The 17,413-nt window shown below is 40.1% G+C and overlaps 3 protein-coding genes across 3 annotated transcripts in view; 2 read left to right on the forward strand and 1 right to left on the reverse strand.

The window, feature by feature from the left end:
* Positions 1 to 1,737: 1,737 nt before the first annotated feature.
* Positions 1,738 to 4,495, reverse strand: LOC119426910 (cystatin-B). Its single transcript, XM_037694500.1, has 3 exons — positions 4,384 to 4,495; positions 4,180 to 4,281; positions 1,738 to 2,191 (listed from the first exon to the last, which is right to left on the reverse strand). The coding sequence occupies exons 1-3, from the start codon at positions 4,453 to 4,455 to the stop codon at positions 2,054 to 2,056; spliced, it is 312 nt and encodes a 103-aa protein (XP_037550428.1). The 5' UTR covers positions 4,456 to 4,495; the 3' UTR covers positions 1,738 to 2,053.
* A 3,791-nt stretch (positions 4,496 to 8,286) lies between these two features.
* si:ch211-161h7.8 (thiosulfate:glutathione sulfurtransferase) lies at positions 8,287 to 9,615 on the forward strand. The gene is made up of 4 exons (XM_037693895.1): positions 8,287 to 8,525; positions 8,856 to 8,981; positions 9,068 to 9,230; positions 9,428 to 9,615. The coding sequence occupies exons 1-4, from the start codon at positions 8,324 to 8,326 to the stop codon at positions 9,480 to 9,482; spliced, it is 546 nt and encodes a 181-aa protein (XP_037549823.1). The 5' UTR covers positions 8,287 to 8,323; the 3' UTR covers positions 9,483 to 9,615.
* A 5,396-nt stretch (positions 9,616 to 15,011) lies between these two features.
* The window catches only part of drd3 (dopamine receptor D3), a 38,035-nt gene continuing 35,633 nt past the window's right edge, over positions 15,012 to 17,413 (forward strand). The window contains exon 1 of the mRNA XM_037694146.1: positions 15,012 to 15,327. Within this exon, the coding sequence (XP_037550074.1) occupies positions 15,037 to 15,327 (291 nt within the window). The 5' untranslated portion in view covers positions 15,012 to 15,036. The remainder of the gene's footprint in view (positions 15,328 to 17,413) is intronic.

Below are 17,413 nucleotides of genomic sequence, written 5' to 3' on the forward strand. Positions count from 1 at the left end.
TCACATGATGTCGATGTCGGAGCGTACCATTAGCTCACACTTGAAGGGGTGACGGGTTTAAATTCTACTAAACGGAGAAAAAAAAAGCAAAACTAAAAATTATTATTATGTTTATAAGTTATTTATAGTCTGTAGCTTTTACTTTTTACACGCTAATCTTTGTAAAAATTGTTTTTATGTAAGGCCTCTCTTTTTATTTGAGTTCCTCTCCGGCGTATGGTTCAGGCCGGAATGCGGAAGTGGGTTTTTTTTTTTTTTTTACGTGTTTTTGTTTTTCTCGGTGCTGGGTGACTCTCTGGTGTCTGGTGTCTGGTGACTCTTCATTCATTCAACCTTTATTTATACAACTTATTCTCATTGAGCCATGAGGACTCATTTACAAGAGAGACCTGTTTTAAACGAACACAGATGAGGTACAAAGAAGATGAGGTACAGACAACAGTAGACAATCATAAAAAAAAGCATATAAAATGAAAAGTAAATGGAAGAAATCATATTAAAAAATGATACAAAAAACAGCTACAATATAAAGCAACAATAAACAAATGTGTTGTCAGCATAGAAATGTAAGGATGCATCAGGGATGCTCTCTGACCTACATCACTCATGTAGTTTGTGAAGAGGGTGGGTCCTAATATTGAACCTTGTAGTACACCATTGTTAACAGCTGGAAGAAGTATCATTATGTTGAACACATTGCCTCCAATCTGAGAGATAATTAGAGAACCAACCAATGGTGTGATCTGAGAAACCAATTTCTGAGAGCGTATGTCATGTCATGGTCCACAGAGTCAAAAACTTTAGACAGATCTAAATAAAGTGCAGCACAATCGTCCTTAGCATCCAATGCTTCATCATCATTAAAAACCTTCAGCGAAGCCGTCGTGCCGTGTTGTTTCCTGAAACCAGATTGATGGAGAGGTAAGATGTTCAAAGAATCCAAATACTTCTTGACTTGAGGGTTTATCCATTTTCTAAAACCTTAGCAAGAATACAGAGTTTAGAGATTGGTTGATAGTTGCTCAGTATGGGGTCTCCTCCCTTCAATAAAGGTTGAACAAAGGTTGTTTTCCAATCGTTTGGACTGGTGTTTTGGTTTATGGACAGATTAAAGATGTGAGACACCAGTTCTGCAGTGATGTGTGTGTCCAGCCTTAAGAAATAAAGAGGGAGGTCATCAGGGCCTGCAGATTTTCTAGAGTCTAGACCTTTTTTTTTTTTTTTTTCTTCATTCAACCTTTATTTTTAGCAGTTTGTTAACCTTACCTCACTAACAGAAAACTGAAAATGAAAAGGGAATGGGGAGTGTTATGTGGAAAAAAAACACATCTGAGCTTTGGAATTGAAAAATATAAGAATGTGATTATCTAACCAATTAGTTTAATTCATTCTGCAGCAAATCAATTTGCAAAAGCACAAAATAAATAAAAAATTGGTCCTAGTTGTTTTGTTATGAAGATTGTATTTATATGTTTTTACTCATAAGCTCTTCTTATGTTTTGTCACGGTTTAAATAAGTCAGTTTTTGAACATTATATCGTTTTTATATATATTTGGTCAGCATTTTATGTACTGTAGATTTATATCCCGATAAGCAGAAGAAAAAAAAAACACTGAATAAAAAATAGATTAGTCATGACCTGTCATCTCTAACTTTACACGTGAATTTAAAGAAAAATATTTCTTCTGCATAAAGCAACAGTTTTGCCATGTAGAATATGACACAGACACGGACTGTACAGACGAAAGGCACTTCAGGTTTATTGCTGGAAACAGAAATCACACATTGTGTGCCAAACAAAGAGGAACATCAATCACAAGATAAAACAAAGATGTGACTAAAAACTGGGGATTATTGCTAACAGTGTGTTTTTTTTTATTTTTTATTCTATTCATTTCAAGTTATAAAAGAGGAAGTGTGGTACATTTCTGCAGTAAGTGAGTTATATACACGTAGTTTCTTCTGAGGGTTTTGTAAACAGGTTTGAGATGGACCATGAACTTCAATCATTAGAAATTGATAACTTCATGTCCTCAGTGCAGGCGCTGGACTTTAATCTAGGTCGAAGTACTCGATCGGGTCCTGGTAGCTCTTGGGCTGCTGCATACTGCTCAGCTCAAGTTCTCCCCCGTAACATGGAAGTGTTTCATAAACACGAAGGTGAACGTGCTCATCTCCACCAACATGAACCTGAAAACACAGAGTTAGAGCACACAACTTAAAAAAACAGCAACTTTTAATAAGTTGAAGACAACCTGCATTTTATTAATAAAGCTCAAAGAAGTCTAAATTAAACATCATGGACAAATACATGTAAAATATTTGTATTAAAATAAGCCTAAACTTTCTTTTTTTTTTTTGCCCGTACGTCATTGTTTGTGTTTCCATAACTAGACTGAACCTTAAAGAATCCAAAAAGCAAACATCTAACTTTATTATTATTATTATTATTTGTTTAATAATTGCATTTGTTAATAAAATAAGTACCGGTATGTTGTCACGGAGCCAGTTTATAGAAAGGTCATTCTAGACTCACACATACACTACATTGCCAAAAGTATTTGCTCACCCATCCAAATGATCAGAATCAGGTGTTCCAATCACTTCCATGGCCACAGGTGTATAAAATGAAGCACCTAGGCATGCAGACTGTTTTTACAACCAAAGAATGGGTCGATCTCTGGAGCTCAGTGAATTCTAGTGTGGAACTGATAGGATGTCACCTATGCAACAAATCCAGTCGTGAAATTTCCTCTCTCCTAAATATTCCACAGTCAACTGTCAGCTGTGTTATAAGAAAATGGAAGTGTTTGGGAATGACAGCAACTCTGCCACCAAGTGGTAGACCATGTAAACTGACGGAGCGGGATCAGCGGATGCTGAAGTGCATAGTGCGAAGAGGTCGCCAACTTTCTGCAAAGTCAATCACTACAGACCTCCAAACTTCATGTGGCCTTCAGATTAGTACCAAGACATTTTGGACAATTCCATGCTCCCAACTTTGTGGGAACAGTTTGGAGCTGCCCCCTTCCTCTTCCAACATGACTGTGCACCAGTGCACAAAGCAAGGTCCATAAAGACATGGATGGCAGAGTCTGGTGTGCATGAACTTGACTGGCATGCACAGAGTCCTGACCTCAACCCGATAGAACACCTTTGGGATGAATTAGAGCGGAGAGTGAGTGCCAGGCCTTCTCGTCCAACATCAGTATGTGACCTCACAAATGTGCTTCTGGAAGAATGGTCAAAAATCCAACACTCCTAAACCTGTGGACAGCCTTCCCAGACGAGGTGAACCTGTTGTAGCTGCAAAGGGTGGACCGACGTCATATTGAACCCTATGGATTAGGAATGGGATGTCACTTAAGCTCATATGTGAGTCAAGGCAGGTGAGCAAATACTTTTGGCAATGTAGTGATTGTCAAACTCAAGAGCCACAGGCCAAATCTGGTCCCTATCCAGCCATCCATTACCTTTTACCTGCTTCTTCCATTTTGGGTCACGGGAGTCGCCGGTGCCCATTTCCAGCAATCACTGTGCGAGGGGCGGGGTACACTTCTAAATTTTTCTTTAAAAAAAAAAACCTGATAAATACATTATTTAGTATAGACTTCTCTTGCCAGCTGGCTAACTTTTGAAACAAGAAAGACTGCTGGATCATTCTATCATTATTGATTCTGATGTGCAAAGAGCAACAGAACGTCAAATGAGACAGACTTTGATGAACCTGCAACCATGAAAAGACATCAGGTATCTGACTCGAGTTAATGCATCAGCTGAAAGTGGCCCATGGCTCAGAAAAAGTTTTTAAATTTTGGCTCTTTTTGAGTTTGACACCAAAAGACTAGAAATATCTTCCTAAAGAAATCCACTTTGCAGACCTTTCATTGTTCTAATAACCCAATCTTGTCTCCACAAAACAAAAAGGTTGCTCATCCCTGTTAGATGATATCTTTTCTTAGATGTATTTTTTTGCAGTGACGCCAAATAGTTTTGATATCTGTAAAACTTGATAAATAACTCCTGAATCATAACGAATTTGTAGTGTTTTTCAGAGTCTGAAAATAAAGTAATATTTTCTCTATCTAGCACAACGTCATCCGCTTTCTGTATGTGCAAAAAGAAGAACGCACCCTAAATTTTAAATAAACTGTAACATTTTACTGCAGTATTGTTACCTTTATGAAGTAGTTGATCCCGGCCACCAGCTGTGTTTTGTAGCTTTTGGCAGTGAAAACATTGTACGTCCTCCCTGTTTTTTGCTCCACATGAGGTTTCATCTAAGGAACAAAATGAGGTAAGGGGAAAAAAATGAAACAGTCAAGCATGTAAGAACTAAACACTCAGGTCCAAGTGTGCTTCATAAACTCATTTATGTTTACCTGATCACAGATCTTCTGAATCTTTTCATCTGCATCGTAGGTCTCGTCGGAGATTCCTCCTACTCTAGGCATGGCTTGTTTTGAGTAAGGAGCAGAAGTAAAAGCAGCTGAAGGAGTGAAGAATGAGAGGAGTGGAGCTGGGAACTATCAGGCAAGCTTTGGAGTGTACCATGAGCTTCAGAGGGGAGGAGGAGTGTTGCTTGTTTTATGTTTCCCCCATCAGACAAAGAGGAAATGTGTGTTGATCTGTAAATAACTGCCTATAAAAGTCATATAGCCACATAGGTACAGATGTTTTCAGTACATCGAGGTAAGATGGTCAAACATTTCTCCACTTTTCACCATTTCCCACCCTCTGAATCACGTGACTCAGTCATGACGCTGCTGGTTGCTGGGAATGAACTGACTGCTGGGAATGAACTCTGACTGGAAACCAACACCCGAGTGCAAAATTCTTAAAAAGTCCCGTACTAATTACAAAACCTCATAGGGTCTCGTCGTCTTCTCTGTGTCAGGTTTATGCATCAAAGCAGTTCCTGCCAATAGTCTCCATTAGGAGTTTTGTTGCAGTCAAAAGGGACAGTCAACAAAAGCGGATGACGTTGTGCTAGATAGAGAAAATATTTTACAAATTTAAATTTGTATTTAAATTTATTATGATCAGACTGAGAGGCTGTTATTCTTAGCTAAATTGGAGATATATATATATATATATATAGATATATATATATAAATACATAAATACATATATATATATATATATGTATATCCCTTCTTTGTTGTATCTAAACACAGTACTGGTATTTTTAAGTAAAATTCTTCATTGTTCTGTGCTTCTTTAGTGTCCACATATAAGATAAGAGAATTTTATTGATCCTGCAGGAAATTGTTGTGCCAGAGTTTCAAAACATAGACAAAGCATCACACAAGATATAAACAATAACAGATCATTTTAAAAGATAATAGAGAATATTAAATACCAACAATTAAGGTCTAAAACAGGTCAGGTGCAGACAGAAACATTAAAGTGTTTATTGTGTATATTTTTTTTCTTCTTTCGACTGCTCCCTGTGTTAGGGGTCGCCACAGCGAACTAAGTCGCACGAAGACTTGGCAGTTATTTTTAGGCCAGATACCCTTCCTGATGCAACCACAGACCACCGAGCTACCACAGCCCTCTGTGTGGAGCAGAGAGCTGCTCTCTAGGACACCCGGAGGAGCAGATGGTGGGGGTTAAGGGCCTTGCTCAAGGGCCCAGAGTGGAATGAATGAGGGTGGGGGCAGGTGTGGGTGCTTCACCTACCCCACCCACATTTTTGATGTTGTCGGTACCGGGGCTTGAACCGGCGATCTTCCCATCACAGGCCCATCTTTTCTAACCTCTGCGCCACCACTCCCCTATATTGTGTGTGTGTGTGTGTATATATATATATATATATATATATATATATATAAATTTTTTTTTTTTTTTTTTTTAACAGACCCTTTCCAAAAAATTTGAATATCATGGAAAAGTAGTTGAACTTCCATAATTCCATTCAAAAAGTTAATCTTTAATAGATGATAGACTCTGGGCCCACAATTTAAACAATTTCAAGTATTTATTTATTTATATATAATTTGGGCATCCAGCTCATGAAACCCACAAAAACAGGATTTCAAAAAAGTTTGAATACTGTGAAGAAATCAGCCCACACTACTTCTCAGTTTTTGCAGAAAAAAAAAAGAGAAAGACATTAGGATCACAACAAACACTCTGTGAACAGCCAGCCTCCTTAGCTATGAACTTTTATGGCTTACCCATCCTATGGAGGGTATCAATGATGGTCTTCTGACCAGTTGTTGTGTCTGCAGTCTTCCCCATATTGAACTGAACTGAGACAATTGAACCAAACTGAAGCAATTTAATGGCACCTGGGGAAACCTGTGTGGGTGCTTTGAGTTTAGTAGATGATTAGTGTCACACTCAGTTTAAAACATGCATGCCCTGAAAAATATGGGCTGTTTTCTCCAAAGTATTCTAATTTTTTTAAATCTTGTTTTTGTGGATTTCATGAGCTGGAAGCTCAAATTATGTAAAAATAAACAATTAAATACTTGAAATTGTTTAAATTGTGGGCCCTGAATCTATCATCTATTAAAGGTGAACTTTATGAATGGAGTTATGGAAGTTAAACAACTTTTCCATGATATTCTCATTCTTTGGAAAGGGTTTGTAGCAGCAACAGTCAACTAAATGTGGCCTGTAAGTTTAATCAACTCAGCCCACAAAGTCATTAAAAATCAACTTCAGTGTGCTAAAAATGAGGGAAAGCCTGAGTGAGGAACGTTAATTTCTCCTGATCCTAGCGTATTATGATCCTCATATTCTCTTTTGACCAATCCCACTGAGATCACAGATTTCGTTTGCATAGAGGTCTGGGCGTGAAGCCAGCCTGACTGTGGGAGGAAACAGGAGTACCTGGAGAAAACCCACACAAACACACAGAGAACATGCAAACTGCACACAGAAAGACTCCAGGTCCAACCAGGGATTGAACCCAAGATCATCATGCTGTGAGGCAACAGTGATAAACACTTATCCATCATGCTGCCATGTACAGTATATGCTTTGGAAGTGAGCCACGAAAACCACATTTCTGGGACTGAAACTACTACAAAATAGTATTTTATCACAAATATTTATTTAATTTTGATATTTGTTCATCTTCAATTAGTGAGGAACCCACATAGCTGCTCGAGCCCAGTACAGTATAGAAGCATTGTCAGAAGTTAAACCTTTACAGATTTGGTTTTGTTATACAGTTTTCTTGTTAAGTGTCTTTAAGTCCCTCAGATTTATCTGATGACACCCTGAGGTGTCTTAAGCCCAGGATTAAACTGCAGGCCTACACTGTACACAATCAGCTTTGACTTGTCCACCGATGCAAATTTCATGAACTGCAATAATCTAACAGGAAACTATCTGTTTATTTGCTTTGGCGATGCACTGTGATAAAATACAGCACGACTGACAATAATTATGGTGTTGGAAAGAAGATGATCTGCTTGAGAAGATTTTACAGCTTGTTGCAGCAGAAAAAGTGGATGAAAACATTGGGGGAAAGCTAAGACACTTTAAAAAGCTGCAGTTTTCTCTCATGCAGCTGTGTTGGGTGGTCACTGTTTCCTGTTGCAATTGCAATTCTGGGAAATGGAAACCAAACTGATTACCGGTAAGTAATAATAACAGGAAAAGAGATTAACTGAGAGATTGTCCACTAGAGAAAAAGTAGACGCCTGTTAAAACGAAGCCCCCCTTAGAGACATTGACTGAGGAAAAAGAACTAAAAAGATGGCATATTTTGGGAATATTTGCCACATTACTTACACTACAAGCTACACCAAGCTCCCTTTGCAGATATAAGTAGAAATGAGAAAAACTGTGAAGCTGAAATGGTCATCTGGAATAAAATATGTGCATGACGTGTGAGCTTTATTTAAAGCTAGACCAAGTTCTGGTGTCTGCAGACTTTGCTTGATGTGAAATTGACTTGGAAGGCTTGCAAAAAAAAAACAACAACAACATATTAAGCCATGGATTTTTTGTTGCTTCAGCCACTGCTGAACGCTATAACACAAAATCACTCAAGCATTAGAAAACTAGAACTTATCTGGCAAATATTAAGACCACCATAAATTAATAGTTAATAAAAAAAATCCTAATAATCAACTTTATAAGTTTCTAAAGACAACAAGCAGCTTTTTGTAACAACTCTATGTTGCTTTGAATGAAGAAACGTGAAGGATCAGTACAATAGGAGCTGTAGGGAGGTGTTTCTGCCACCAGGGGGCAGCACCGCACATTGAAAGTTCCCAATTCTCGACGAAGAAAAACGGCGAACATAAATTTCCGTAGAAGAAGAAGTAATCTTGAGGGCAATAATATAAATAATACGTCATGATAACAATTTCAAGCACTCTGAACGTGCCTGTCTTTATGATGCTGTCTTTGGTTCTGTCCCGGAGTTTCTGCCAGGTTGTAACGGAAGTCAACCGGAGGTCCTGTCCGACTTTAGCTTCCTTTATTCGGTCTTTCTCCACCTCAGGGTCGACATGTTGCAGCGGCAAACAGGAGGAAGTACCTGAAGTAATAGTCGACGGTAATTATCAGACTTCTCTCTGCGTCCTTCAGGAATAACCTTGGTTATCTTTACGCATTGACATGTTTTACAGTGTTGCTGTAAGAAACGAGGACAAAAACGGCCAACTATTTCCAGCTTCTGAATTTGAAACAGTTTTTGTTATTGATGGTCATCTTTATTAAAAACAAGAATGTTTTTAATGAGTTAGCTGCGTTTTAATAGAGACTTCCAGACAGAATCAGCTGGAGCTCCCTGAAGGTTAAACCAATGAAATGAACCAATGAAATTTGGGCATAAAAAGTGGTTGCTTCCTATAGTTTATTCATTTTAATATTTCTTTTTTTACAGAAGCCTCAGTGGTGACCCTTCCCCAGCTGAAGACCATGCTGGCAAACCATAGCATCCAGCTTTTTGATGTGAGAAGACCGGATGAGTATGCAGCTGGTCGTATTCCTCAGGCTGTCAACATCCCATGTATGTCTTCCACTTACAACTCAAGTCTTTGAGCTGTTTTATCTGGATAACGTGCATTAATAATACGTCTCCTGAATGTGTACAAGTGGACACCCTGGAGGAGTCTTTGCAGCTGGCTCCTGCTCACTTTCTGCAGAAGTATGAGGTGAAGGCGCCGAGAAAAGAGGACGACAACATTGTGTTTCATTGCAGAACAGGAGTCCGGAGCTCCAAGGCGCTGCTCATCGCTCGTCGGCTGGGATTTCACAAGTAAATACATGGCGCACCCCTATTTATTCATTTATAGCTTAGATTTGCCTTAACCAGAGCTGCAAATCATCATGGTTGCGTGTGTATTTTAAGTTTTCATTCTAGATTGCAGTGTCTTGTTTTGGCTGCTTAAGTGCTGATCGTGTAGAAAAACAAGAATTGACATCCTTTTATTTTTATTTGCTACTTTCTTTCAGGGCAAGACATTATAAAGGAGGATACGTCGAGTGGTCTGAGCAGGAAGGACAATAAATCCAATCGGGAATCTTTTTTTTTTTAAATATTCAAAACTTGAGAATTCACTGAAAACGACTGCTGAATTTTGTTGGGAAATGTTTCATGTTAATATATAGTGCCTGGATTTTGTTGATTTTTTAAATGTCTTCCACATAATAAATGTTATAATTCACTGTTTTAATAAAATTTATATATACTGTAGTGGTGCTTTGAAGTTTGTGAATTTCCTCACTGTAATGAGGACTCGGGTCATGATCATAATTTTTTATCTTTATGAGGGTGGTATACGGGGACCTTTGTTTTCTATTATCGCTGGTGTCTTATGCAACAATAGCTTTGGTACTTTTATCTTTGCTGACTGTTAATTAGTCAGAAGGTCATGGCTGTAACGAGGAGTAGTTGGTTTGTTTCAGAGCCACAACATCGTTAATGTCGAGACTGATTCAACCAGTTAAAAAACTTTTTTTATTCTTTTTTTTTAATTGTCCTCATCAGTTTTTGTCATTAGTTTCACATGTAAAGTGTGAGGCATTTTTCTTTTTTAAAATGTGTCTCGTGTAATTTAAAATGAATATAGTTTTTTGTTTATTTTTAAGGGTTTTGTAGCAAACCAGGAAACTGTAAAGACAATATTTTGAAAGTCCTTGATTTCTTTCTTTTGTATTGACTTGATTTTGTTAGCATTTTTCACCATTACAAACATTAAACCATTTATCTTAGAATTTCTTTTAATATGACACAGCTCTAGAAAAGTTTTGTGTAGGTCAGACATTTATAGAGCTATTCTAACAGAAATGTGTAATTTGTGATTTGATTATTTATGAAGTGCAAAGGGCTTCATTTTCAGTGTTGAAATTCATCCATTACATTTTGAAAACTCAAAAATCATAAAAGCAAAGTAAGGCAGAAAAGTTAAAGGCCTGGAAGATTACAAAGGATAAAAGCATCCACAATATCAGTGGTGGCGTCAATTTTTTTTTCATAAACCAAAAGGATGAGATTTTCTTTTTAAAAAATAAACATCAGAGGCACATTTAGGACAAGAACATCAAAAATATCAACTGTTGTTCATCTAGTTTGATTTGTTCTTACTGAATACATTGTATGCAAGTTTATAAATCATCTAACGAGCCACACTTTTCCTGTAACATTAAAAAGTGATCTTGATCCATAATTTCATAAGATTTTCGAAGGTCATCAATCATCCTTTGGACTTCGGCAGCTTTTTCTCTTGTTTTCCATCCCGTCCTTCAACCTGACCATGACAGCGTGGTGTGCAGCTTAAAAAAACGGAGTAAAGCAAGTGAAGGACAAAAGAAATCAGGCCTAAAAAAAACGTAACTACAGCATATAAATAATCCATCCATCCATCCATTTTCTTTACCCGCTTATTCCACTTTGGGTCACGGGGGTCGCTGGTGCCCATGTCCAGCAATCACTGTGCGAGGGGCGGGGTACACCCTGGACGGGTCGCAAGTCCATCACAGGGCCACATAGAGACAAACGAGAAAAAAAAAAAACATTCACTCTCTCACTCACACCTAGGGACAATTTAGAGTTACCAATCAGCCTAACATGCATATTTTTGGACTGTGGGAGGAAACCGGAGTACCCGGAGAAAACCCACGCATGCACGGAGAGAACATGCAAACTCCACCCAGAAAGGCCCCTGGACCGGGGTTTGAACCAAGGACCTGCTCGCTGTAATGTTAAAGGAAAAAAGTGACCTGAGAGATGCATCTGTCGTCAAGCTTGCAGCTTATTTCTCTTTGAGAAACAACTTTTTAGTCTCAAACTACTTTTGATCTCATTTAAGGTTCAACTGCATCATGTGCTCATTGAGAGCTGTGAGTTGGAGGACAAAAAACATTTGAATCCCAGTAGATGGCAGCAACATTTCAGGCAACTTTATTAAAAAAAAGGCTCTTCTTCCCCAAACCTAATAATTTTTTATTTGAACATTGTTTTCACAGGCCTGACCTTCACACCGCTACTAGTCTTTGCAGATTTACATGCTGACAGTAACAGCTCTGTGAGCATCTGATGTGTGCAAGGCCTCAGCATCCAACATTCAGAGGGAAAGCATCAAACTTTACTCTGTCCCGTCCCACTCCTGTGGGTTTCTGTGGCTCAGTGGAAACGTTAAAGAGCAATGAATGTCTCGTCTAATGTGATGATTGGAGACGATGCTCAGACCCACAACAGTTTCCAGCTTGTGTGCAATAAATCTCCAGCTCAGTGAGGCAAAACCCAATCCAAGATGAAGTACCAGCTGCCATTCATGTGGTGCAGATGGATTTCCTCAGTGTTGCACGACGCACAGAAAACAGGACAGCAGAAATTAGCAGATGCTAGTTTAGAGTGAGCAGATGAGTCGCTGTGCACCACGACTGCCTGCAGTCAAAGTTAAAGATGCTCTATGGATGTCCAACACCACTGGTTTGTCAGGATTCACATTCTTTTCAGCTGCAGGACGCATTAGGATTCTTTCCAGCTCTCTGCAGCACAACAGAGCAGAGGAGAAGGATGGGTCATATCTCCAATGAGCACCAAGGACGTTTGGACACTTTTACATTAGTTAAATCATAAACTGGCGGGTGGTCTGACGTGAAAAATGATCGCTTCGTCATGTTTGTCAGCGACTGTGGTTACACAGAGCAGTCTGTCGACTTCCTGCTGCTCAGGGCTGTTTAAAATGCACTTTACTGAGACCATTGGAATAAAATCTATAGCCGTACTCTGATAACTGGAAATGTGTCAGACTGCTTGTTAAATAGTAAGGTGTCTCCCATCCAGGGGGGAAAGTGACTTTCCTTGTTTTACAATTAGAATTAAAGGCCTCTGAAAGAATACATATTGCCCACCACCCTTCATGCCCAAAATTGATAAAACCATTTTGATGAAAATGTGTGATTTGTTTGTGTTTTATTGATTTTCACATCAATGTCTGTATGTGACTTGAGTTATTGTCATTTTTGTGCTAAAGTCACTTGTTGAATTGGGTTGACTCCAAGCATTAGTTGCAGATGTTCATCCAGTGGTTTGTGGGATATTTTGCTGACAGAGAGGCAGAGATGACTCGGATGTAAGGGCAGAGTTTTAAAAACAGATGTGACGGGAATAACTCTCAGCTACTACCACACCAGATTTCGACTCAATGTACAAAAGGCTGTGTTGTATTTTAGCTAAGGTTGCTTAGTTTTGGCAGCCATCTTGAACTGGGCTGACTCCAGATGTTATAATTTCCATCCAGTGTTTACTTTCTGGGAGTGGTGGCCCATGAGATATTTTGCTAACAGAGACATGGACAAAAGCATCAGTTTTGCAACCTGTGGAGAACCTGTCACCACATTTAATAGTTTGTTCCTAAACTTCATTTTTGTGTCCTAAATTTAGAGAAGAATAAAACAAAAAGCTGGAAAAGACAAACTCCAGAGAGGCTTTATCCTTACTGGTGTTTTTTATTTTTATTTTTTCTGACATGTTTTAAGTGAAGAAGACAAGTGGAAGAGGTGACAGTCTCTTTATTTGTTGTTTATTCCCAGACTGAGCTCATTAAGGCTCTGTGGGACTGCTCTTCTCATTCCTTGTTTTTTATTTTATTTTTATGAGGCCAAAATCAAGTTACTTTGAAGTCACTTCCTGCAAAGTATGTCCCGAGTGGGGTCGCGAGGAAAGCAAATATGGGGCATGGCAGAAACTCACACATGACCATAAAAAAAAAAGAGTCAGTTCAACTGGAAATCAAAACTAATTTCCTGCCTGGAACCATTCGTTTTTCATCCAAACGCGCAAGGAGCCACCTGGCGTCTCCAGTTGCGCGCGCCTGGACGAGCCAAAAGACAGTGCTGCGCGTGCATCCTCAGAGGTGCTGAGCATTCAGAGAGCTGCTGTAACGAGCTTCGTGGTTTCTCTTCGAGCTTTCTACTATTTCACACACACACTCTCTCTCCGGGCTCTCTGTGCGCGCGCGCCATGGCACCGAGCGCTGCTGGACGCTGGGAGCGGACAACTTTTACATCTGTGCGGATCATGGAGCCGTTCCTCTGTGGCATCTGATGACTCCTCTGCTGGGAAACGGTAACAGGTACGAAGATTTGTGGACTTTATTTGGCTCTGGCGCGTGAAAGCGCCAGAAGTGACATGTTTTTGCTTCCATCTGCTGCGTTAAATATTCCATATGCTGTAATAAGTGAAATAAATATTTTTGTATTGTTCCTTTATGTGTCTTTGACTTCACTGATCCGAATCCTTTGCAGACTGTGATTCCAGCCACAAGATTTAATAGGATTGGTCGATTAACTGCTCTGGCAAATCAAGGCGCCTTGCAGCTGTGATAAATTTCACCTAACATGGGAGACAGAAATCATTCCGAATCTGTCGCCTTTAATCCTTGATACATATTTTGTTCTAATGGTTTGTGGAGGCAGTGAAGCATCCTCAGACTTGAGGAACACAATGACCAAAATCTAAATCTGTGCATGCATGTGTGCTCTGAAGGGTCCGGTGATGCACATTTTGCAGACACATGGGAGAATCAGGCTGTTGCACAACACAGGGTCACCTCTCATGAGCAAAAAGTGCCAATCAGTTTAAAGTTTTGCACCAAATACGAGGAAATATTTCACCAGAATGTTATATTTTTACCACCATGTGGTTCGACTAACAACTTCACCGTGCTCCAGTTCTTGGAGATTTGAAGGTGATTGGTATCTGTGCTTCGTCAGCTTCTCTTGTGGACAATAACACGATACTGGAGCCAAGTGGAATCACAGACCGAGAGAATCTTTAAAAGCCTGGGTGCACGCCAGCTCTTTAAATATGATCTGATTCTCCCCCAGTCTTCCTCCCTGCATTTCTGTCACCAGAAAGGGAGGAGAGTGGAAATAAGATGGATTAGTTTGAGCAGCGTGTGTGAACACATGTGCGAGCCTCACCGCTGCAAATGACATCTGGACTTATGGGCCAGAGTGAGAGGTTTAGAGACAAATGCAGTGCAGGAAGCAGAACGTGGGAACGGATCCAACTGGGCATCACTGGGTGGCAGCTTGGACTGGTTAGCCCTCCATGATGAGTTAACCTCACTGACACTGCTCTGAAGAATGCTGCCGGCCCCTTAATGCTTCTACAGCTTCCTTTTTATTGTGCAGGGCAGTAAAAGAAAACTTCATTCATATTTTGCACAGACTAATCTTACACATTTATTTCTTAGAGGATGTTCTATTGAAACGCAGGTGCACCAACAATATTGCTTCTATTTTTCATTCAGCATAAAAACTTCAACAAGCTTTACTGCTGGGATGCATTTCAGCCATTATGTTTTATTTATCAGTGCAATTGACTACAGTTGCTAAGAGGCAATTTCCCAGTGGGCCTTTGTTGTGAAATATGCTGCTGTCATATGAGGACTATTATGTTGCACTTATCTGACTAATGAGGTGTGAGAAATGTACTGCTTGCATGGGAATCCAAAGGAAGTTTTTGTGTCTGCTGGGCAAACACTGAACAATGCTTCTTTCTTTGGGTAGGTTTGCCAAACATCTCACCTCCATGTCACCGGGACGTCTCCATGGCGATGTTTAGCAGCGCCGAGCGGCTCTGGAACGAGTCTGACGGCTTTGCATGGGAGGAGAAGAACGAGAGCTCGGATGTGTCGGTGAAGGATGAGGGGGAGTGCAACTACTACGCCATGCTGTACTCCCTGCTCATCGTGGCCATCGTGTTTGGGAACGTGCTGGTGTGTCTGGCGGTGTTGAGGGAACGCTCCCTCCAGACGACCACCAACTACCTGGTGGTCAGTTTGGCTGTGGCTGACCTTCTGGTGGCCTCACTGGTCATGCCCTGGGCTGTGTACCTGGAGGTGAGTACCTGGATTCCATGATTTTTTTTTTTTTCAATCATATACAGAAGTACTGACAGCTGTGTCTCGAAATCAGTGGTTCCCAGATTTTAGGTTATTTCCAGGTACAAAATAAAACTGAAACTATAATAGAAGTAGTCTTATGGTGGCTGTGGTCATTTTGTTCATATTTAATTGCCCTAATTGAAAGTTTATACTGATTTTGTGGGTTGGAAGATGAAAGGTTTGGAAATTTTTGCCACACGCTTTTAGTTTTGGTTTACCCATAACCACCAGTTGTGCCTCATTTTGATTTAAACTTACATTTAGGTTTTATGCAGGATTTTGCACTTGTTAAATTGTGTGTAATTGTAATACACCCAGTATTTAGTTACTGATGTCACCAGTTTACCCCTTAATCGTCATTGATTATTATTTATTCATTAACCACTTTGGTCAGTTTGATCAGATTCAAAGTTACAGCGCATCCAAAAAGTATCGACAGCGCTTCATTATTATTATTTTTTTTTACATTTTATGTTACAGCCTTTTCCCAAACTGTAATAAATTGGTCTTTTTGTGGTCAAACCCCATTATGACAATGTGGAAAAAGATTTTGGATTTTTGCACATTTATTAAAAATAGAAAACTAAGACATCACAAATACGTAAATATTCACAGCCTTTGCCATGAAGCTCAAACTGAGCTCAGATGCTGTTTCCACTGATCATCCTTGAGATGTTTCTACAAGTTAAATGGAGTCCACCTGTGGTCAAATCAGCTGATTGGACTTGGTTTGGAAACACACACACCTGTCTATAGAAGGTCCCACAGTTCATGTCAGAGCACAAACACATGAAGTCAAAGGACTTGTCTGTAGACCTCTGAGACAGGATTGTGTTGAGGCACTAATCTGTGGCGCAGAACTGCCATCTAGGGCACCTGGGGGAGCAGATGGGGGGTGTAAGGGCCTTGCTCAAGGGCCCAAAGTAGGGCAAATGAGGGTGAAGAGTGGAGACAGGTGTTGGTGCTAAACCTATCCCACCCACATTTTGATGTTGTCAGTACTGGGAGTTGAATCATGGGCCTACCTTCTCCAACCTCTGCGCCACCACTCCCTCTCCCCCCAGTGGCCTCCATCATTTGTAAACAGAAGAAGTTTGGAACGACCAGGACTCTTCCTAGAGCTGGCCAGTGTCTAAACTGAGCGATCGGAGGAGAAGGCCCTTAGTCAGTCTGCTGGAGCTCCAGCGTTCCTCTGTGGAGAGAGGAGAACCTTCCAGAAGACAACCATCTCTGCAGCAATCCACCAATCAGGCTGTATGGTAGAGTGACCAGGCGAAAGCCACTCCTTAATAAAAGGCACATGGCAGCTCATCTGGAGTTTGACAAAAGGACCTGAAGCACAGGTCCTTTCTCAGACTATGAGAAACTAAGTTCTCTGGTCTGATGAGATAAATATTGAACTCTTTGGTGTGAGCAGGTGTCATGTTTGGAGGAAACCAGCTCATCACCAGACCAATACCGTCCCTACAGTGAAGCATAGTGGTGGCAGCATCATGCTATGGGGATGGTTTCCAGCAGCAGGAACTGGAAGACCAGACAGGATAGAGAGAAGAATGAATGCAGCAATGTACAGAGACATCCTGGATGAAAACCTGCTCCAGAGCGCTCTTGACCTCAGACTGGGGCAAAGGTTCATTTTTCATCTGGACAACAACCCAAAGCACATGACCAAGATCTCAAAGGAGCAGGTTCAGGACCACTCTGTGAAGGTCCTGGAGGGGCCAAGCCAGAGTCCAGACTTGAATCTGATTGAACATCTCTGGAGATTTCTGAACATGGCTGCACAGACGTCTCCCATCCAACCTGGTGGAGCTTGAGAAGTACTGCAAAGAAGAATGGGACAAACTGTCTAAAGATGGTGTGCTCAGCTTGAAGCATCATATTCATGAAGACTTGAGGCTGTAACTGCTGCTGAAGGTGGATCAAGTATTAAAGCAAAGGCTGTGGATACTTAAATGTGATTTTAGTTTTTAATTTTTAATAAAATAGCAACAACAAAAAAAAACTTTTTCACGTTATCATAATGGGGTATTGTGTGTAG

The sequence above is a fragment of the Nematolebias whitei genome, chromosome 20 (genome assembly GCF_014905685.2).
Source record: "Nematolebias whitei isolate Nwh7 chromosome 20, NemWhi1, whole genome shotgun sequence".
In the NCBI taxonomy this organism is placed as follows: Eukaryota; Metazoa; Chordata; class Actinopteri; order Cyprinodontiformes; family Rivulidae; genus Nematolebias; species Nematolebias whitei.

Coding starts and splice junctions, on each gene's coding strand:
- LOC119426910 (XM_037694500.1), bottom strand. CDS start 4,455: ATGCCTAGAGTAGGAGGAATCTCCGACGAGACCTACGATGCAGATGAA. Junction 4,282..4,383: donor TTCAGAAGATCTGTGATCAG/GTAAACATAAAT, acceptor TTTGTTCCTTAG/ATGAAACCTCATGTGGAGCA. Junction 2,192..4,179: donor GGATCAACTACTTCATAAAG/GTAACAATACTG, acceptor CTGTGTTTTCAG/GTTCATGTTGGTGGAGATGA.
- si:ch211-161h7.8 (XM_037693895.1), top strand. CDS start 8,324: ATGATAACAATTTCAAGCACTCTGAACGTGCCTGTCTTTATGATGCTG. Junction 8,982..9,067: donor TCAGGCTGTCAACATCCCAT/GTATGTCTTCCA, acceptor AATGTGTACAAG/TGGACACCCTGGAGGAGTCT. Junction 9,231..9,427: donor CGTCGGCTGGGATTTCACAA/GTAAATACATGG, acceptor ACTTTCTTTCAG/GGCAAGACATTATAAAGGAG.